Source organism: Onychostoma macrolepis, chromosome 18, assembly GCF_012432095.1.
Source record: "Onychostoma macrolepis isolate SWU-2019 chromosome 18, ASM1243209v1, whole genome shotgun sequence".
Lineage (NCBI taxonomy): Eukaryota > Metazoa > Chordata > Actinopteri > Cypriniformes > Cyprinidae > Onychostoma > Onychostoma macrolepis.
Window position 1 is genome coordinate 29,969,419 of NC_081172.1, and position 24,294 is coordinate 29,993,712.

At 34.7% G+C, this 24,294-nt stretch overlaps 1 protein-coding gene across 1 annotated transcript in view; it reads right to left on the reverse strand.

The window, feature by feature from the left end:
• Positions 1–16,386, reverse strand: part of prx (periaxin) — a 35,638-nt gene extending 19,252 nt beyond the window's left edge. The window contains 4 exon segments of the mRNA XM_058750828.1: positions 3,743–3,868; positions 3,962–4,069; positions 4,172–4,221; positions 15,598–16,386. Of these exon segments, the coding sequence (XP_058606811.1) occupies positions 3,743–3,868; positions 3,962–4,069; positions 4,172–4,221; positions 15,598–15,655 (342 nt within the window). The 5' untranslated portion in view covers positions 15,656–16,386.
• Between the last annotated feature and the right edge of the window lie 7,908 nt (positions 16,387–24,294).

The following is a 24,294-nucleotide window of genomic DNA, read 5'->3' on the forward strand; positions in this document are numbered from 1 at the left end:
ACAACTTTGATTAACTTTTTGATCCACTTCAAATGTTGACTACTATATATATATATATATATATATATATATATATATATATATATATATATATATACACAGTATCTTCTCAAGGGACAATACTACACAAATTAAACTTGTGTGCAGCTTGTATAGAAGTACAAATTTACTGTCCTCCAAATATAACTCAACATATAGCCATTATTGTCCAAATAGCTGGCAACAAAAATGAGTACACTCTAAGTGAACATGTCCAAAGTGTCAATATTTTGTAGGGGCACCATTGTTATCTAGCACTGTTTTAATCCTCCTGGGCTTGGAGTTCACCAGAGCTGTGCAGGTTGTTGCTGGGATCCTCTTCCACTCCTGACATCATGGAGCTGCTGGATGTTAGACACATTGTTAGACACATTGTGCTTCTCCACCTTCCGCTTGAGGATGCCCCACATGTGCTCAATAGGGTTCAGGTCTGGAGACATACTTGGCCACTCCATCACCTTCACCTTCAGCTTCATCAGCAAGGCAGTTGTCATCTTGGCAGTGTGTTTGGGGTCGTTATTATGATGGAAAACTGCCGTTCGGCCCAGTTTCTGAAGGAAGGGCATCATCTTCTGCTTCAGAATGTCTCAGTACATGTTGGAATCCATGTTTCCCTCAATGAACCTCAGCTCTGCAGAACCGGCAGCACTCATGCAGCACCAGACCATGATGCTACCACCACCATGCTTGACTGTAGGCAAGATACAATTTTCTTGGTGCTCCTCACCAGGGCGTCACCACACATGCTGGACACCATCTGAGCCAAACAAGTTTACCTTAGACTCACCAGACCACAGGACATGGTTCCAGTAATTCATGCTCTTGGCCAGGTTGTCTTCAGCAAACTGTTTGCAGGCTTTTTTGTGAGCCAGCTTCAGAAGAGGCTTCCTTCTGGGACGACGGCCATGCAAGCCAACTTGTTGCAGTGTGCGGCGTATGGTCTGAGCACTGACAAGCTGATCTTCCTCGTCTGCAACCTCTAAAGCAATGCTGGCAGCACTCATGCGTCTGTTTTTTGAAGCCAGCTTCTGCACCTGACGCAGAAGGACTCAACTTCTTTGATCGACCCTTGTGAGGCCTGTTCCGAGTGAAACCCGTCTTGGAAAACCTCTGTATGACCCTGGCCACTGTACTGTAATTCAGTTCCAGGGTGTTACCGAACTTCTTATAGCCTCGGCCATCTTTGTGGAGAGCAATCATTCTGATTCTCAAATCCTCAGAGAGTTCTTTGCCATGAGGTGCCATGTTGAACATCCAGTGGTCAGTATGAGAGAATTGTACTCAAAGGACCACATTTTAACTGCTCTAAAACAAGATACACAAATTGGTATAGTCCTGTCAAGCAGACAAAAACATGAACATGATGAATAGGACATGTGGCTTTGCATGGTTAAACGACATATAGCTGTTTTCACGTAGGGTGTACTCACTTTTGTTGCCAGCTTTTTTGACAATAATGGCTGTATGTTGAGTTATTTTCAGAGGACAGTAAATCTGTACTGCTATACAAGTTGCACATTGACTACTCTAAAATATATCCAAGTTTAATTTCTATAGAATTGCCCCTTGAAAAGATATACTAAAATGATTGCCGAAATGTGAGGGGTGTACTCACTTTTGTGAGATACTGTATATATATATATTACACGGTATATACTGTATATACAGGGTTTGAAATTAACACCCGCCAACCTGCCAAATGCGGGTAAAAATCAGCTGTGGCGGGTAACACTGCCAAATCACTAGCCAATTTGGCGAGTTACTTTTTGTAAATTATGTTCACTCTTTGATTTCTTGGGCAGGTTCATTTAAGCCAAATCTGCACAGATTTAGCGCACATACTGAACTGGTGAGCCATCATGATATATTAAATACAGCCTAATTGCGCAGCATCTGTGCATATTTAGCTTACTTGAACATACCCGATAAATAACGGTGCAGAGGGCGCGCTGGTTTCCTTTGCATTAAAGTAAATAACTAAGAGTCGAAAAACGATTTTAGACTCACACCGTGTCTACAGCTAGATGCAAGCGGCACGACAAAATACAGTAGAACCCATTATGATCAGTGACGCTGTCTACGCTGGATGCAGCAGGACACGACAAATCCCCGACAGAAAACTGATGCCTCGTTCTATTTATAACTTACTGACATACTGGCCATCGGGAGCACCCATATTTATTATAAATGTTACTCTTATTACTTACATTAAATAGTGGGGAAATTATTTAAAAAAACATAACCATGGTAATAAGTATGATGGTTTTACTTCTTGTGACCACCATCTCGCTAATACTAATTCTAAGCAACAACTTCATTCTCTTTAGATGTTTAGTTCTGATTAATTTAAATTGAAGTAAAATATTAATTTATTAAGAGTTTGATTAAAGATAAATATCAGCATCTTATATAAATTAGGTGTTTACAATTTACAAATATTAAAGCTCTTAAAGTTTAATTCCACCAAACATTAACTTTTTTAAAATAATTTTTTCATTGCAATAATTTCACTTTCAAATTTCACATTTCATCCTTAAATTAATGTACAAACAACATAAAGACAGTATGTTTTTAATATTTATATAATGGCATATTTGTTTATGACTGAAGGCCAGTCTCACTGATACCAATACTACTGATGTCTCCAGGAAATTTTTTCCCAAAGATTTAGCCATTGACTTGCCATTCATCGTTACAGTATAATTGAGAGCTATCAATTTTAACATTTATTAGACTACTTAAATATACAGAAATTTAATAAGGTTCTTTTAAAATTCTTTACTCAACATCATGTCATTCCAAACCTGTATGGATTTCTTTCTTATGTGGAATGAGAAATTCAAGAAGTTTTTTGTCCATACAGTAGAAATCAAGGGTATCCACAATGTTTTGGTAACATTCTACAAAATATCCTTTGTGTTCCACAAAAGAAAGTAAGTCATACAGGTTTGCAATGACATGAGGGTGAGGAAATGATGACAGAATTTATTAGCAATAAATATCCTGCATTCTAGCTCAAAATCAGTGCATTTCTGTGACAAAAATGCATTATTAGTTTGTTGCATTTGCAGTGAATTCAGTAATATCTATCATTGTTTTATTTATTCATTTATTTACTCCAATTGAAGGCCCTATAACCCAGCAAAACATTCACATGGGAACTCATGGGCCGGATGGGCTGGATTTGTCCCATTCCAGCCCTGCTTACTGACACAAAGTTCAAGTGATTTGCAATGCCCGCTTTATCACATCCAGTGTGGACAGCCACAAGCTGTTGGTTTAGTTTGGTTAAAACTTTGGTAAACTTTGGGCTAGTAGAAGTTATGAATGGCTGGTAACTTAAAAAGTTAGTTGCCAAATTGGCTTGTGAGTAAAAAAGTTAAATTCAAACCCTGTGTATATATATATATATATATATATATATATATATATATAGTGAATTACTAGGTGAATATAAAGTATTTTATATACTGTATATTGTATATAACGTTTAAGTATAAATTGTAAAATTTTAATATAAAATGATAAAATACAAATGTGCAACAGTGAAGGCTGGGGGTTAAACAAGTCATTTAATTTCAAAAACAGATTTCGAAGACTTTCTAAAAGCTAATAATCTTACTTAAACTTTGAGTTGCATACATTACATTTTTTTAAAGGAAGTTCAAAGGATGTTGTTATTATGGGATGTTTTCATTCGTACCTCATTCTTATTGTCTGTCTTGGGGGGTTCCTCCATGTCTGTGAGGGTGGATTGGGTGTCTCTAAGCTGGCTTCTCTTTTGACTCAAAACTTGTTTTAGTTCTGCATGGAGTTTTTCCTTCTGAACCTTGAAAAAACAATTTTGGAAGTAAGATCGAGAGAGGTCTGAGATCCACATCTCCACATGGCTGGGCTCACAGATTACATCTGTAGTACTCACAATTCGCTCTGGGCTGTCCTGTTCATCAGCAGAGATGCTGTGGTGTGTACTTAGATGAGCGCCAAAGGGAGGCCTGTCTGAGGGCGGAGAGCGTTTTTTGTTGTTTACCTGTTTGTAAAGAGGCAAACACGGCAGACATGAGATCAGTAAAATAAAACAGCCATTTTTATTGGCTTTAATGAGGTAATAGTTTGACAAGTGACAACCTACAGGTAAATCTCTGGCTTCTGGACTCCCATGACTGTCCTCTCGGTCAGAGTCTGAAATTAGAGCAGGTTTACAGTGTCAGAAGCCATCAGTCAAAATTACTTGACTGTAATAATGCATTTAGGCCCATTTAGACCAGGTACAGTATGTAAATTATATACTTTAAAACGATAACATACTTAAGAGTGTTTTCAGACACGTACAGTAATACAATTCAATTGTTTAATTATCGTTTAACTTAATTATTATTTAAATATTAATGTATTGAATGCAATTAGTCGAATTTTTCTCCCACTTAAGAAGGACATAAGTACGTCTTTATATGTAATTTCATAATATTGTCTTTGAAATATGGTACTGCTAAATGTACTGACAAGCATTTATTAACTATAACTGTAATATCAAATAATACACTACAGTTATAATCAAGTACTTTACATGTGCTTTAGTATGTAAGTCAACACATCAAAATAAGTGTACTTCTTTAAAACTTTTAATTTGGAATTATTAAAGTATACTTAATCATGTTAAGAAACAGTAATAAAAGTGTCTCTCAGTAATAAAAGTACACTTAAGTGGCTTTTTATTTTATTAATGTTATATGTGACCCTGGACCACAAAACCAGTCTTAAGTCGCTGGGGTATATTTGTAGCAATAGCCAATAATACACTGTATGGGTCAAAATTATCCATTTTTATTATATTCCAAAAATCATTAGGATATTAAGTAAAGATCATGTTCCATGAAGATATTTAGTACCGTAAATATATCAAAACTTCATTTTTGATCAGTAATATGCATAGCTAAGAACTTCATTTGGACAACTTTAAAGGTGATTTTCTCAGTATTTAGATTTTTTGCATTCTCAGATTCCAGATTTTCAAATAGTCGTATCTTGGCCAAATATTGTCTGATCCTAACAAACCATGCATCGATTGAAAGCTTATTTATTCAGATGATGTAGAAATCTCAATTTTGAAAAATTGACACTTATGACTGGTTTTGTGGTCCAGGGTCACATATTTTCCGCAAGTACAGTTTTTTGAAATACCTTTTTTTAGATTTGAAGAACAAGTGCGCATTCAATACAATCAAGCACAAGGATATTAAGAAGCATTTTATGTGATCCAGTCACAGTTGACCACACATCACCATTTACATCTGGTTGTAAATGCATCTTAAATGTGTCTCGTGTGATCAAATGTGTTTGAATTTCATGGGAAGGGGAACTAATTTCATAACGGACTACATCACTTGACATGGTTGTGATAAGCAGGGAACAAAAATAAAAAAGGAAAAGCTTTACATGATTCTCTATCCTCTTGAAACTTTTCAAACTCATTCTGTGATATTACAAGGCCTCCAACTTTGCCTATAGTGTAAACCTACCTCACTATATCAACCCTGCTGTTATCTATGGGACTAAAAAAAAATCCTGTCCCACCATAGATCAAGTTGCCATCAGGTTAGTAGGCCTGCAAACGGTGTCCTCTCTCTGCATGCTTCTCATTCCTCATTCTCCAGTGGTGTCTGGTATCTGTGTCTGTCGTAAGAGTGTGTAACCAACATTTAAGAGATCTGTAGACTAGCGAGCGGGTAATTTCTAATGGGCTCAGACACCCACACTGGATAACCTAGGCTGTTACACAAGACAGGCACACATAACACTAGCAGGTGCTCTTTTATCGTGCTGTGCCAGCTGTCTAAGTAAAAAAAAAATTACGGTAAAAAACCGGCAGCTGTGGTTGCCGGAATGCTACCGTAAAATATACAGTAGCAACATTTTAGGTTTTACGGTTTTAACTTAAATTTACAGTTAAATACCGTAATTTCATTAACTGATATAATGTTAATATACCAACCTATTGAAGTACTGAAATCTGTTTTGTACCTTTGAAATACACTGATAACCACCAAATGCAGGCGGTGATGAGAGTCACATGATGAATCAAAGCCCATCACAAGCAGCTTTTAAATAATAACATATAGAAGGTGCACAGTGTCATTCACACAAGCACTAAACACCATTAAACTGGTGAGACTCATTAAACTGAAATATGCAATAAACATTAATTTTACAACATTAGATGTAATATACAACCCTAATAAACATAACTGATAAGAAAAAACTAAGAAGAAACCTAGTTATTTCAAAGAAAAAACATCAAATTGAAACAAAATTTGAAATGCAATGCAGGGAATTCTGAGAACGTCAATTTACGTTTTTTCCCTGTAAATTTTACATTCTTTTTCGCTTCCATAAGCGGTATTTCACCGTATATATTAGGTGAACTTACCGTTAACCATTTAACAGGTTTTTACCGTAGCTTTTTCACAGTTTTTTACCATTAAAATCATGGTCATTTTTTACAGTGAGCGTTTCCCAACCTTATTTAGCCCCTCATCAGTAAGACTGCAAGACGATAAAATGTGTGTAACTCACGTTATTCTGCATATGTTGCAATCATGAAAAAAATGATTCATTGAATTTACTGCATTTTTTTAAGGTAAGTGGTTGCAATCAATTTATTTTAGCTACATTTAAATAAACAAATTTTGCTTGTTTATTAAAATGTAGCTAAAATAAATTGATTGCAACCACTTACCTTAAAAAAATGCAGTAAATTCAATGAATAATTTATTTATTTCAGTGTATTACTACAGTCACTTTTACAAAAAACACTTTTAAAATAAAAACACTTGACACTGTGGGTGAAAAAACAAACTTTTGGTTTCTTTCTTACTGGAAAAAATATTTGTATATGAATGTCTGTGTGTCTATGACAGTGTTACGTTTGTATTATTTATTCACTGTTACAGTTTTTATTAATTCATTTTATTTTTGTTAAATTTTTAGTAGTTTTTGTATGTGCTTATGTCATTTCAATAGTTTTTTGACTTGGTTATTTTAGTAATTGTAGTACTTATTTCAGTTTTTGTCTTTTTTGTCTGTAATATTTATATTTAATTTCAGCTTAATTTCAATAAAAAATATTTATAATAGTTTTAGTTTTAGTTAACAAAAATAACACTGGTTTGCGGTCGACTGGCCATCCTGTCAGGGTGCTACGGCCAGAAATGCTGGAAGAGACTCCAGCATACCTACGATAGGACAGTTGGTTTGGAAAATGGATTGGTGGATGTCTGTGTGTATATTTGTGTGTGTGTTTGTGAGTGAAAGAGGCAGCTGTTCCCTAGTGATGCTATGTGTGTCCAGAGGAGGGGACAGAAGACTGGAATGGTACTGCACATATCTGATCTTTATATAAACACGCGCTGGCCTGACCTACATGTGCTTGTGTATTGACAGAGCTGTTCACACTGGAGCTCCTACAAATGCTGCCAAGCAATAGGCAAGCTGGGCACACATCAGCCAAACTCAACGGCGGTTAATGAATGCTCTTGAATTATATAATGAATACTTGAGGAAGAAGCTGAGAGACTAAAAGGTTTGTCTGAAAGTAAGAAAAGCTCATTTATGCAATTTAGAACAAAAGTTCAGGAGATTAATGGCTCTAACTGATTCATGGGTACTGATGCGTAACACAGAGAACAGTGATAGAGAGGGAAATTAAGATGTGATTTTCCAGTTCCTTGCTAAATTTGTTACTTATGATCATGAAAAATGTTTTGATTTAAAGACTTGCTCTTTATATAAACATAAAATGTTTAGCATAATAATTAGTTTAGTATATTTTTCATTTATTTATCTATTTTTTGGTCAATGCATCATTCCCATACTTTCATTTATGTTATTTTTGATAGTTTTGGAAAAAAATGTAGAAATAAAAAACAAGTAGGTCCAATCTTTTGACTGGTAATATATATAGCTGTACAGAATTAATATAAATTGAGTTAGCTCCGATTCAGTCCAGCTGCCTCAACCTCCACTGTTCAATTATGTCCTATTGAACACACAAGCCAGCCACTTACAACAGAGGATAGAGAAGTAATTCTATTGCTGTTGATTCAATACAGTCACAAGATCGTTTCGTATGAGAATAGGCACTTGATAATGGCTCAAGAGTTACAACTGGACCAATGCCTGAGCCCTTACCCATATGGGTATTTGTGCATCCCTAATCCAAACAAAGACACGAGGATAAGTATGTGTCATTAGATACAACGGTCCAAAATAAACAACTAAAATTAAAAAACTTTGAAGGGTCACAAAAAAATCCAAATTTTGCAATCCTCAGAAAAACAAAGCCACGTCAAACGCTCAGTTATGGTCACTGATGGCTGTCAATTCTCTGTTTATAAGAGGACAATAAGGGGAAGCATTGCTGATATTCTCAGAAAAGATCCGAGACTGTCTGGAGGTTTCATTTGGATGCTAAGAAGACGAGTTTTGGTTTTGATTAATGTGTTTATCTCTGAAATCCTGTCTTTTGGCGACCGTTTAATTTGGTATTTTGCAAAACTTAGAGCCCATTCTAAAACGTAAAAGTATGACAATGTAATTTGTTCCTAATGCAGACACAAACCACCCCATTAAATCAAAATTAGTTTTCAGACTCTCAGTTAATACCTGTGTTTGTTAGCTTTGAGTTCATTATTATGTCCTAAATGTTCGTAGATGTTAATCAAATTCACTTCTGTGTTCTCTTTGAAAATTTACAGTCTCGGTCTTCCAGCAAAATAGAGCAAAATATTGGTGACGCATCCTGCATTGTAGATTTTGTCCAGATTCTTGTCTTTAGGGAAATGAGAAACATTTATTAGCTGTAATTATCTTTGTGGGTAAAAGTTGCTTCTACAGGGAAAAATAAATAAATCTCTCTTTCTTGGTTTGTCAGAATTTAGTATTTTTACTCGGCACGTACGTCCTGCCTCAGGGGAGGAACACATGATGGAGCAGCCTCTCCTGAGGGCGTGTAAAGCCAAGGAGGAAATGCCTCCCTTTAAACAGGAAACTAGGATATTTACTAAGATAAAATAACAACCAACACCAAATCTGAGAGAGAAAACAAGTTAGTCGGTAGTTAGTAAGTCCAGTTGACCAGAATGATGTCACATGCGTCAGTGCTGTTACAGGAATGCATGATTACCCTTTCCGCTTGACCTTTAACTTCCAACCTAATAATATATCATAAAATAATAATAAAAATGGAAAAAAAAAAACGTTCCCACTTTTTATAAATCAGTAATATATAATTACAAATATTGTAAACGCTAAATATACTGTATATAATTTTGCAACTTGTGAGCATTATTTACCTATTATATTAAATGTGACCCTGGAGCACAAAACCAGTCTTAAGTCGCTGGGGTATATTTGTAGCAATAGCCAAAAATACATTGTATGGATCAAAATTATTCATTTTTCTTTTATGCCAAAAATCATTTGGATATTAAGTAAAGATCATGTTCCATGAAGATATTTTGTAAATTTCTTACCGTGAATGTATCAAAACTTCATTTTTGATTAGTAATATGCATTGCTAAGAATTCATTTGGACAATTTTAAAGACGATTTTCTCAATATTTAGATTTTTTTGCACCCTCAGATTCCAGATTTTCAAATAGCTGCATCTCAGCCAAATATTGTCCGATCCTAACAAACCAAACGTCAACGGAAAGCTTATTTATTCAGACACTTGTGTCAAAATTGACACTTAAGACTGGTTTTGTCGTCCCGCGTCACAAATAGTTAACTTTTAGAAAATAATCGATAAGTGGCCTATGCATTTGTAATTATTTTGAAAGACCTTCCAGAAACTCTTTTACAGTTTGTGTAGCATGATACCATTCATCCGCTGCAATTTGTTACCTAATTGTGCAATATTTGCACACCGTCATTGCATTTCATGTAATTGTTTGTATTAAGATACAGTGTCTCCAAAAGGTATTTGGACACTTACGCCACACCTCAAAAATGTCATTGCAATGCATTGGATAACAAAATGTCAAACTACTTTTCAAGCAAAGCATTTCAGAAAGTATTTAGATACTTTCTGCAGTCACACTGCATATACTTTTTGGGGATGCTGTATATAATAATTAGCTAGATTAGTAAAATAAATGTGACATAACCTCATCCACAGCAGCAGCATCAGTTTGAACAACAGCTTGATCCTCTTCCTCCAAACAGAACCTGATTAGCGTGTGAGAGTCTGCATATTTCAGCAGCATCACAGCCTATCTATAGTGACATAGACAAGTCTCAACTCCGAGCCCCCCGTACCCTGACCCCCTCCCCAGCGCAACGGTGTCCCATTAACACATCTGACTCCTGAAACATGGCAGGAATGGCACTAGAATCACACACGCAGACATTATTCCCATACTCATGTTGGGAGGAGCTGGCTGAGGGATATCGCTTCCAGTGAAGCACACCTGCAGCGTTTATCAAAACATATCAAACATCGCTGACAGAGTCTGCAAGACATTGAGCACTGCTGTAGAGCATAAAATTTTTTGACAAAAATAATAAAGCATAAAGTCTTAGAGTTGATTAATTGCTGTTCCCCATTGACCGTTAGGTTACAAACATTCTTCAAAATATCTTCTTTTGTGTTCAGCAGAAGAAAGACATTCATACAGGTTTGAGGGTGTGTAAATGATGGCAGGATTTTCATTTTTGGGTGAACTATCTCTTTAACTCTCGCTGTATTTCATCACATGCTGCTATCTTAACTATGGCATGTTGGGCCATGAACTCCACACAGTACCGTGAGACTGATCTTATGACCAGGGCCGCAGCTGTTGCAACTGTGTAAGACTAATACAGAAGAAACACACACACACACACACACACACCTCTTCAGTGCCACTCAGCATTTCAGTGCCTTCAGCAAGTATGACTGGCAGTACAAGGAAAAACATTAAGATGCTCAGGTAAGCTACATCTGTTCAGCATTTAGAGTTTCTCCTATTATGGGCTTATAAAACCCCTAGCACAAATTACATTAAATACATTTAAAGCAGTTGGTCTCTTATCAGAAAAATAATGAAAGCACCAAAACATAAATAAAAGTAACAAGCAATCTTCACCAAATTTGTGCAAATCCTCAATTTACCAAGTTCATCCTACACATCTGTATTAAAGTTTCCACGTCAGTCTGAGAGTCTTGTCATGTTGTTATTGAGCCAGACAGTAATGTCACCCAACGTAACCCAACACAAGTCCTCTATTACCTACCTTTATTGAGTGTTTCCTTGTGCAGAATCAGTTATTCCCTCAGTAACAAACTCTCTTTCTCCCCCCAACTCTCTGCCAGCTTATTCTCTGACTGACGCCTACGGAGCGGGACATTTGCAGTATTATTATGGTTTCTGTTAGGGGAGGCGGTCAGCAATCTAATTGGATGAAGCCAGTGGGATGCCCCATATACAGAGGGTGGGAGAGCAGGAGTCAGAGCCAGTCTTATACGGACACGGACAGTTTACTATCATAACACACAAGAATATGACTCAGGGCTGATGGTAAGTTCAAGTCATGTCGGAAAGATCGTATTTTACAGGTTGAACGGACATTAACGTCACCAAAAAGTCGTAATTCTGAGCGGGAAAGTAAACTTTTTTTAAGCCTGATTTCTGAGTTGTGGGCGTGTCAGTGAGAAAATGTCAGACGCCATGGACGCACACTGTAAAAAAAAAAATTTGAGACAACTTAAAATTTTAAGGCAACCAGTTTCAACTTCAGCAGATTTTTGAGTTTTCTCAACTTGTTGTTTTAAGTTTATACAACAAAAATTTGAGAATCTCCCACAAAAATAAGTTGAGCAAACTCAAAAATCTGCTGAAGCTGGTAAAAATTATTATTTTTTAAATTCAATTTTTTTTTTTTTTTACAGTGCAGTCTGATGATGAATTTGTTGAAAATAATGAAATTACGTATATTTATTCTATGCACAAAACAATATTGTACAATTACGAATATATAATGAATAGATTTAAGTCTTATAGGTAACTCACCCTTCCACAAATGAATTAATAGCCTTAAGGTAAAAGTTTAAGTTTTAAATAAAGTTTCAAGTAAAATGAAATAAAATTAAATGTAAAATAATAATAAAAAATATATATTTCAGCTAGTTGCCAAAGCAACATTTCTCATTTACAATTAGTTTAACTTGATGCACTAAAATGACAAAATAAAAGACATAAAATCACACAAAACCTAATTATATAATAACATAAATATAATATATAAATATAATTAAAAAATAATATATATGACCTTGGACCACAAAACCAGTCATAGGTAGCACAGGTAGGCTATATTTGTAGCAATAGCCAACAATACATTGTATAGGTCAAAATTATAAATTTTTCTTTCATGCCAAAAATCATTAGGATATTAAGTAAAGATTATGTTCCATGAAGATATTTAGTGAATTTCCTACCATAAATATATCCAAACTTAATTTTTGATTAGTAATATGCATAGCTAAGAACTTAATTCGGACAACATTAAAGGCGATTTTCTCAATATTTTGATTTTTTTTTTTTTTTTTGCACTCTCAGATTCCAGATTTTTAAAGAGTTGTATCTCAGCCACATATTGTCCTATCCATACGTCAATGGAAAGCTTATTTATTCAGCTTTCAGATGATGTATAAATCTCAATGATACTAAAATAACACTGGACATGAGTTGTTTTCATATTTTCAACATTTTCATATTGATGAATTGTTTTCTTTAATTGGTCTTTAAAAGGCCTTTTAAAAGTCTTGCATGAAACTCTTAGAAACCCTGTCACTCAACACCTTCATAAAAGAAATAAAAACATAAAAAAGCAAAACCACACCTGATGCGCATTCTTTATTCATCAGTATATCATTTGTAGAAAGAGAGTTTAATAAAAAAATGTGTTGATTTTTTTGTAGAAAAGGTACATCGTCAATCACTATCATGCGCAACCAAAGTGACCTAATAGTGTAACTATGACTTCCCAACTCATAAATACGCACTTCCCCGGAGGACTCGATGCAGATTTACAGTGAAACAGTAACAAACAAAACTCTATTCAAACAAGCAAAATCCAAACATCTGGAAAAGTAAAAAGAAGTTATGATGGGGTATTTTCGGTCCTCTAAAGCCAAAAACAAGACGGAATGATAGGCCTGTGTTTATTCTAAGGGAAAATGACAGTTTGACTTTCTTGAGGTCTGGCAGCTGTTGTCTCGGGCTTAACACTCAAGGATAGCGCTTGCACAAGTAGCTTTCTATTCAGCAGCGAGGCATGTCTGCTTGTTTTTTGGGCAACCCGCCCGTGTTGAAACCGAGCCGGGCCGGTGCCCAAACAACTCTTAACCGGTCACAAGACACTGCCAAAATTCATTATCCCCACAGCGTGACATGCAGGTGCATCCACGGGGTCAAAATAGCAAAATAGCACTTGAAGCCTGTAGCCGGGCACCCGGCAGTCGGGGTGTTCACATTGTTGTAATGCCTGCATTGTTTCAAAACATAAAAGTAGGATAAGCAGCATAATGGGATGGACAGGCATTCGAATGAGCTGGAGCGGCTTCCCTGGCACAAGGTGAGGTGTCCAGTTTATTAACGAATGCAGCTATCAGCAGAACAGACAGCTGGGTGTAGATGACGCTGATGGACTAACAGACAGGCATTGTGACTGATCACATGACAAAGCAAAATAGAGGGATGAAAAATGTATGTTTTCTACGATATCTTTCGACATTGATTCATCACTGAAATCCTGATCAAGAAAAGCAAATATAGATCCGCCATTCTTCCTTTCTTTCTCAGATAAGCCATTGTAAATATTTGAAAGACAAAATCTGCCAACTCGAAAACTTCACCTTTCTTTTAAAATGATTTGTAACTGACAAGCTGGGGAGCAAATGAATTTAAGTCATTTTAAGTAACTTTAATAACGGAATCATTTCAAAGCTCTGTTTAGAGCAGATGTTACCGTTTTTGTTGTGCTCCTCTAACATGCAATTGATAAATAATAGATTATTATGAATTATTAACTGTGTCCTCTGTTTCATCAAAAAGCCAGATCCTTAATGACATCATTCACCAGGAAGTGACATCATTTTCAGCAGGAAAACAACAACACAAACATCAGTAAGTTTTAGCTTGTAAAATGCTGACATTTTGTGGTATTAATTGGTTTATGTCATTTACAAAAACATTTGATATAAGAACAGAAATTAGTATAATACGGTAATAACCAATTTCAAGTGATGATCGCAAAACATCAAAATGAATGTATATAACCAAGTTATAATTAGTACCGTTAATGTGTCGGAGCTTGACCACCCTTGTAAAAGAAATGCACTTTAGCACACTTTTGAGATGGCACTTAATGTACTTAATTTGTGACCTGAATGTAGTTGCTTGCATGTTAAATGAAAACATGTTAAAAGAGGAACTGGTTTGATTTAAGGAGAAGTCTGAGCTTCTGATCTGGATCCAACAGTATATATATCACTGAAATGAGCTTATAAGAAACTTAACCACTATCTTCAACTTCTAGTGTATAAAAGAAGTTTGAAATTGAGGACAATGCACTATAGCCACACACTACTGACTGCAGTCCCTTGTGATTTTAGCATACTTTTAAAAACAGTAATTATTACAGAAATAATATACTATACAAACAGAATATGCTTAATTGTGAATTGAATGCAATGTTTTTGACACTTAATTGAATGTTATTTACAATTAAAGTGTATTATAGTTTTTTTTGATAGTTTGTTTTTTTAAGTGTCACTTGAGTACAACTTTATGGCCTGGTTTCACAGACAGGGCTTAGACTAAGCTGGGATTAGGCCATAGTTCAATTAGGATACTTAAGTCATTTTTATAATCGTGCCTTAGAAAAAAAAAAAACATTACTGGTGTCCATCTTGAGACAAAACAAAGACATCGATATATTTTAAGATAAATCAGTGTAAGTTTCTTTCAGTTGAAACAGCTCAGATTTACATTTTAGTCTGGGACTAGGTTTAAGCCTCGTCTGTGAAACCGGGGGTATATGAAATTTCATAATTATTTCTATTGTCTTTGAAATATGGTTAAAGGTTCATAGTAAACTAAAATATACTTTAATGTCATTTCTATTGAAGCTTGTATGTCATGCATTTAAAAATATATGTAATGGTAAAGTGCAATTAAAATATATGTGAACTTTTACTGTAATATCAAATAACACTATAGTTCAAATTACAATCAAGTACTTTACATGTGCTTTAGTATATTAGTCAATACAAAGTGTACTTGAACGTAAAGCTTTTAATTTGACATCACAAAATCACAAAGTGCGCTACTTAAAAGTGTGTTAAGAAACATTGTCATGAAAGAATCTCTCTTTAAGTGCAACTTAAGTAGTCTTTTATTTAATTAATATTATATTGTCTACAAGTAGTGTTTAAAAATACACTTGTAAGATTCGAAAGTGAACATTCAATACAGTTGAGCACACTTCTTTTTCACGAGGGGTCAGCAAACCCACCTGCATCTGAAGAGGGTGTCCAGGTGACACGGAAGATCCCTCGCAGACACTCACACATGGCAGAAGACAAGATACACGCTCACGCATCCCACGCACCACTGATACGGGTCAGACCTCGGGCCGGGTGCTGTGAGCAGATCACTTCCAGCGAGCATGAAGCGGAGACGGTCACTGACTCGGGAAGAGAGGGCAAACCGATACAGGAGGGGGTCGGAGGTAGACACAGAGAGTGTGATTTCGGGTTTCTTTGTTGGGGGGCATGTTGGTGTCAAAAGTGAACGAGAATGCAGTGGAGAAAAAAAAAAAAAGAGAAGGATGTGGACAGAGGCCGACAACAGGGAGACAGGACAGAATGCTGCATTAGCTGGCGCTGAGAGTCAGCAGTTTGCGGACCCCTGACTAAAGCTCCTGTCTTTTGTTCATCAGTGCCGTGGCTTTAGTCCCGGCCCAACAGGGCCTTGTTATCGGGCTTAGTGAGAAACAGCTATCAGGGCTTCTGTCAGACAGAGCTCAACAGCTCCCACAATATAATTAAAAGAAAAACACATTCCCTCACTCACAGCCACAAACAGGCCCGGACAGGCATCACTGCCAGCACACCTCTGCACTTCCTTCACTGCCATTGATTCTCAGATTGAAGAGGCAAGGGCCTACATCCATGAAAAGGGGACTGTCAAAAGATATACAGGACAAATATGCATGATTGTGGTTAGTTTGAAATGGATAGATCTGGTCCTGATTGGTCAAAACAGCATCCCAGTTATGCAATATGCACCAAAGACCAACATTAGTTTATATGTCAAAGTTTGACACACTTCATATGTTTTAAAAGAGGCAGTGTGTTCGGTTTGAATACTTTTAAAAAGAGTAATATTATGAATGTAACATTTTCAGACACTTAATTGTATGTTATTTACAATTACATTAAAATGTGTTGTAGTTTCAATTTATATTAAATGCAGTTACTTTCTTGACCTACTTAAGTGGGATTTAAGTACAGCACATCTTTGTATGTAACTTTCTATTTGAATATATTTTAAAATGTAATTTATTCCAAAAATAAATCAAAGCTGAATTCTCAGCGTCGCTACTCGAGTCTAATGATGCTAAAAATTCAGCTTTTTAACACAGGAATAAATTTCATTTCAAAATATATTCAAATGGAAAAGAGTTATTTTAAATTGTAATAATGTTTCAATTTTTTTTTTTTTTAATTAAAAAGATTCAGACTTAGTGAGCATAAGGGACTTATAAAAAAAAAAAAATAAACTTTTAAAACCGGTAGTGTACATCATTTAAATGCAGTTAGTTGAACTTAAGACAACTTTCTTGACTCACTTAAGTTGGTTTTAAGTACACTACATATTTGTACATATTTTCACAATTACTTCAATTGTCTTTGAAATATGGTTAAATTGTACTGCTGGATGTACTGACAAGCATTTATGGTACACTTAAGAATATATGTCATAGGTACATTACGTATTTAAATATATTTGGAATTAAATTTATTACATTTAAGATATATTAACTTGAAATGTAATATTAAATAATATACAGTTAAAATTACAAAATGTATTTTAAAAGTGTACTTATGTGTATAAAGAAAGAGTAATGAAAATATACTCTTTAGTGCCCTTTAATTTCATTAATATTATATTATATGCATGCACAGTTTTAAAAAAAATATATACCTTTAAGATTTGAAACCACTACAAGTGCACATTCAATACAGTTAAGCACACTTATTTACTTTTTTCACAATGTAAAGCATGGCCTCTTGTATATTATTGCCCAATTATGACTATTTAAGTTTTGATGTTTATAACTGGAACTATGTGTTGTGTGGTAATAGTGGGTTTCTTCATCCAAGGCAAAACTAAAGCAGTTTTGAAACAGTTCATAAATGCACATGTGGCAGATTATAAACCAACAGCCTCCCTCTTAAACCATTTTCTGGATGAAGCCACTTGAATAATCTTAATTTTTCACACATTAGAACCACAGACTCCAGGCTCATGATTTTTCATTTGAGCTATGGTGTTTGTAAACATATTTATAATTCATGCTCAGCGAATAATACTGTCTTTAAAATGCATGACTACCTCGTACAACAACTTAATCTACTTTTTGGAGTAAAGGCCTCAGTAAGAATTGTATACATCAGCCTAATTAATACATGCCATAAAACTCAAAGCCTTCTAACTATACTAAAAATACTTCATCTGCTGTGCAGACCACAAACACATGATTTCTTTTGACTAGAAAGTATCCTGTTTAACTGTTCAAATCAAGATTATTCACGAACAGGATCTGAATCAAAGGGTTATTTATAGCATTGCTCCACTTTGAGGAAAGCAAATCAATCAGTGGACTGTCTTTATAGCCTTCACATGTAAACTGAAGCTCACTGACTAAAGATCAAAACAAAACACACCAGGACTATATACAGCAAATTAATTTATTCAGCAGGACAATTTATTTACAGTGGCAATGGCACAGAGACATACAAAAAGTAAAACCTAATTCACAATTGTTTTGTATTACAAAAACAATTCTATAATATTTAGTATTATGTTCTTCCAGTATTTTTTTGTTTTTGTTTTTTAAACATAATCAAACGTTTATGCAAAAACAGCTACTTCCATGTCTTCATAAAAGCTGACTTCTGGATCATTCTCATTAGGAGTCCTGAAATGAAAGAAATATGAAATCAGACAAAAATTTTACTGGTTAATTATGAATAATAGATTAAGTAATGACGTAATACACTACAGGTCAAAAGTCTCTTATGTTCATCAAGGCTGCATTTATTTGATAACAAATACAGTAAAAACAGTAATATTGTGAAATATTATTACAATTTAAAATAACTGTTTTCTATTTGAATATATTTGAATATGTAAATTATTCCTGTGATACAAAGTTGAATTTTCTAATGATTCTGAAAATTCAGCTTTTCATCACAGGAATAAATTACATTTCAAAATATACTTAAACAGTTATTTTAAATTGTATTAATATTTGATAATTTTATTGTATTTTTGATCAAATAAATGCAGACTTGGTGAGCATAAGAGACTTTAAAAAAAAAATTCCAAACCGGTAGTGTATATCATTTATCAAAAGTATACACGTCAATTAGGCCACCAATTTAGATTAGAATCTCCTGTAGCGTCATTTTGAGGGTGTATGACCACATCACACCTCCACCCATCTTCCCCTGGGTGACACACACACAACACACGAACACACAAACACACAAACACACACGCTAATGCTGTCGAGGCGACCCCGGGCGCAGGGTTTGAGCCTGTAACAGGCACTCTGCGGGGTTTGGGGGTCTCCTCTGATTGCTGTCTGCACCTTCGTCACCATACCGGCCCACCGACAGGGCTGGATGGTAATTAAAATGCAAGAGATTTCACAGTCACACACACACACACACACACACACAGAAAGCTACAGTCTCACAACAAAATACTGTAGATGCTGAAATGGTTGAGAACCCAAATTAAACCCCAAGCTGTGAGCTAGATACGTTGTAACCTTGAGTAATCAATTATTAATAATGGTTCTTATTATTATCAATGTTGAAAACAGTTTTGCTTAATATTTTTGCATGTTGATTTACTGCTCAAGAAACTTTAAAAAAAAAATTATTATTATCAATGTTGAAGACAGTTGTGCTGCTTAATATTTTATGGAAACCATGATACAATTTTCCAGATTTGTTTTTAATGAATAGAATGTTCAAAAGAGCATGATTTATTTGAAATAGAAATCTTTTGTAACATTATAAATGTCTTTAATGTCACTTTTGGTTAATTTGATGCATCCTGAATAAAAGTACTTTTTTTTTCACTTACCCCAAACTTTTGAAAGTTTCCACAGATATGTGACCCTGGACCACAAAACCAGTCTTAAGTCGCACAGGTATATTTGTAGCAATTGCTAATAATACATTGTATGGGTCAAAATGACCGATTTGTCTTTTATGCCAAAAATCATTAGGATATTAAGTAAAGATATTTTGTAAATTTCCTACAGTAAATATATCAAAGCTTAATGTTTGATTATTAATATGCATTGCTAAGAACTTAATTCGGACAATTTTAAAGGTGATTTTCTCAATATTTAGATTTTTTTGCACCCTCAGATTCCAGATTTTCAAATAGTTGTATTTCGGCCAAATATTGTCCGATCCTAACAAACCATACATCAATGGAAAGCTTATTTATTCAGCTTTCAGATGATGTATAAATCTCAATTTCAAAAAAATTGACCTTTATGACTGGTTTTGTCATCCAGGGTCACAGCACAAGTGTTTTCAACATTGATGATAATCAGAACTGTTTCTTGAGCAGCAAATCATCATATTAGAATGATTTCTGAAGGATCATGTGACACTGAAGACTGGAGTAATGATGCTGAAAATACAACATTAACATCACAAGAAAAAATTACATTTTAAAATATATTCACATAGAAAACAGTTATTTCTTACTGTAATAATATTTCAAATTATTACTGTTTTTACAGTATTTTCCATCAAATAAAAATGCAGCCTTGGTGAACATAAGAGACTTCTTTCAGAAACATTAAAAAAATCTTTTGGACTTTATTCCAGAAATAGTCTCATAGTACTACTAGTGACTTGTTGCTTTTTTGAAGCAGACTGTGGACACAGCAAAGAAGCTGATAGTCAATCCTGTGATCTCTGAGACCTTGTGGAGGTCCAAAAGTCTCAATGAAAATCACACCGCAGTCATTTTTAGATGTTACAGCCAATTTAAAGAGGAGGGCACATGCTCCTCTTGTGTATAAACACAGGACGTCCTTGCAGTGACCCTCAGCTTCAGTGGCGATGCCCAGCCACAGACACACCCTGACTGACCACGTACAGGCTGCAAAATAAACAGTTATATAGCCTTATGCAGTTTATAAGCCTTGATATGGACTGTTTCAACCATTTAAAACTTGTCTGAAATGATGAAAGTTGTAGCATCGACCTTTCTGATTTTATAATGATGACACACTGGACATCATGCCTAAAAATTCAATGCAGACTCAGAGTTCAAATGATTACATTTACATTTAGGTTATAATTTCCCTGTGAAAAATACATTTAAAAGAGTATTAAATAATATAAAAGAATATACTTCAGCGTGAAGTGAATGTAATGTTTTTGAACACTTAATCGCATGTTAATTGCAATTAACAATGTATTATAGTTTAAATTGATATTAAATTATTTGACATTGAAGAGCGCTTTTTAACCCTCTTAACCCTCATACATCTTTGTACGTAATTTAATAATTACTTCTATTGTCTTTGAAATATTGTTAGCATACTTGGGAAAATACTGGTTCTGAAAATACTAGTTATGTGTATGTCATGTTTCAGTATATATTTGCAATTACACATTTATAATGATAAAATTACACAATTTTGTTAGTTTAAAATATATTCACACTACAGTTTAAATTATTATCAAGTACTTTACATGTGCTTTAGTGTGTTGGTCAACACATCGAAATAAGTGTAGATCTTTAAATAACGACAAAAGGTTATTAAAACATTATTACAAAAGTGACATTATTACAAAGTGTACTGCTTACTCTCTTTAAGTAGCTACACTTCAGTTGCCTTTTATTTTCTTATATTACATTATCTGCAAGTGTTTTTCAATGTAGGCTACTTTTAAGTACTGAAGTACACTACAAGTACACTACAAGTGCACTTCTTTTTCACAAAGGACAGGTAGCCTACTCTGAAAAGAGTTTTGTCGCATTAAAATGGTAAAATGTTGCCGTAAAAAAAAAAAAAAAAAACATAACATAAAAAAATCTATACAGTTAGTACCAATTATCAAGTGCTAAAATCGTTAATGGAATCTGAACTGTTATGTAGGTGTCAGGTTTGTGGTTAACATACTGCCCTCTGGTGTAAAGTTATATGCAAGACAAAAGAAGATTATAAATCTTGAAAGAACTGCATTTATTTTTTTAACATTAGTAATAGAAGCAGAAATATTTAGCTTAAGAATGACATAGGCTGACCATAAAAATACGCAAAATAAAATATAGCCTACCTGTTTTTTACTGAACACCAATTTTACAGTGAATACCAACAAGTGTCTAACGGCCCAAATCTAGGCATTCATTTCAGCCTCAGTGTAAAATTACCTATGTTACATCTCACTGTGTTAAAACAAGCGCGAATTTACATTCAATTTTCATTGTGTGCATAAAAAAACTAAAAAAAAAAACTAAAAAAAATAAATAATAAATAATAAGCAACACCCACCACCGCTGCCTGATTAAATGAGATGAGCCATAACACTCAAATCATACAGATGTCTGACCCATTGTGTAACGTAATGTACATTATTTTCCATTATCTTTGACTGTATTTCTTCAGTAAAATCTCAACTTTTCAGTTTCTCCGCCCAATCGAGCAGGCTGGAGATATGATAGTCAATTATGAATGACATTGGAGTCGTTCATACCCAATGCAGGAATAAAAAAAACGCGTATATATTTATAAATGATGTCTTATTGTGTATCGAGCGAACACTCACCGCCATCTTCAGCTCTCTGCTGCGCTCCTCCTCCACAGACAATCCCATTATTTTCCAGGAGTGTTCCGACAAATCCCGCCTTCGATTCATCACGGTTTGCTTTGATTGGTAAAGCTCTATGAACGACTTCTTAACTGTCCAATCACAGACTACACATAACTTATATTAGCCAATCGTACACAAGGAGGCGTGGCCTGTTAATACGGGCGATAAAAAATAACGCTGAGAACATGGTCCATGAGAGATGCCCATTTATGGGAATAAAGCCAAGGTTACATTTACATTTACATTTATGCATTTAGCAGACGCTTTTATCCAAAGCGACTTACATTGCATTTAAGTTACAGTTTTTACATTTGATCAGCTCTTGCTTTCCTGGGACTCGAACCCATGATCTTGGCGTTGCTAGCGCCATGCTCTACTATTTGAGCTACAGGAAAAAATAGATCAAATAATTAAACGCTTGAAACTGAGTTTGTAGACAAATGAATAGTGCCTACGTTGTTGTACAAAACGAGCATTTAAAGAGATGGTGAAACAGAATTTAATTTAAGAATTTAAGGTGGAGGATGGTGACGCAGGTGAGATTAAAAATTCAGATTGCTAACATAAATAATAAACCACATTTTTTATTTTTATTTTTCACAATCCGAGCATCTGAGTCCTTAGCTATCTTCAAGAAACGGCTAAAAACGCATCTCTTCCATCTTTATTTGACCCTCTAACTCTAGCACTCTCTATTCTAATTCTATTTAATCTATTTATTTTCTTTTTTTTATTTTAAAAAACATGAACCTTTAAGACTTGCACTCTATTTGTTTTCTATAAAAAGACCTCTAACACTAACTTTCTGTTTTCTTTTTATCTATTATATGATTAACAAAAAAAAAAAAGTGTTAGGCTAACTGAGACTTGTTATAGTACTTGCTTATTATTGCTCTTTTATTGATTGTGATTGCTTCCATTGTCCTCATTTGTAAGTCGCTTTGGATAAAAGCGTCTGCTAAATGACTAAATGTAAATTTATGTGATATGAAAGAATCAAACAATCAGAAGAATGAACATGTTACATTGCAACTGGGATAATATCTTATCAAGCGTATGAAAAGTAATTAAAAAAAGTGAGTGTGGCGAAAGGGTGTGTACTTCTGATTTGATTTGTTTTCATGGCATGTGTTAAACATGTTGTCCCTCCTAAACCATCTGAAATAACCCGTGCCTTTATAAATGCATTGTTTGATGGAAGTCCAGGAGAATCCAGAATTATTTTCTATGCTACGACAAGAGTGCTGCAATACTAGTCAACAGCCATTTGAACAACGTAAAATGACTTAGAAATGACTAGGAAAAAAAAGTTGCATTGGACCAAGTGTTTCTTTATTTGTAACAGTTTACACTTTCATGAAACACAGCTCCCCCCCCAAAAAAGAGATGTAAAATGAACTTAATTTGAAAAGAAACTCCCTTGAAAAGGTTTATGTTCAAAAATAAAAATGTTTTAAAAGTTTAAAACTGACTCACACATCCCTCATTACTTGCTCACTGTTCCTCTTTATAAAGATGAACATGTGTAGCAATGACTCTTTTACATGAACGCCAAGACATTTTCACTTCCAGATTAATAGACAATAAAAGCCCACATACTTCTCAATTTCTCACCTCGCAAGTCTTGAAGTACAAACTCGCGTGTGGTGTGTGAATTAAAACGGTCAAGAGCTGCTGGTGACACGACAACAAATGCCTTCAGAGACGTTCATGACGATAGACTGCCGATTAAACCCTGCTTCTTTGAGGAGTCAGATCTGATTTTTAAAAACATGAATACTGTTGAGATTATTTTTAAATGCAGCATTTGAAATCACTTTAGAAAGAGAAAGCAGCTATATATGAACAACACACTGAATCAATGAAAATACGATTTTTCCTGAAAAACCACATTAGAAATAATCAACAGGAAAGTGTTTCTGTTAAGAGGTATTGCATTGCATTGTCATTTAAAAGACATTTTGTGCAAAATATATGCAACTGGTCAGAGGTGAGAGTGGCATCATTATTATTAAGTGCAAAAGTAGCTCATGGTAAGATGCTCAGGGAAGCTGGTATTTTTGAACCCA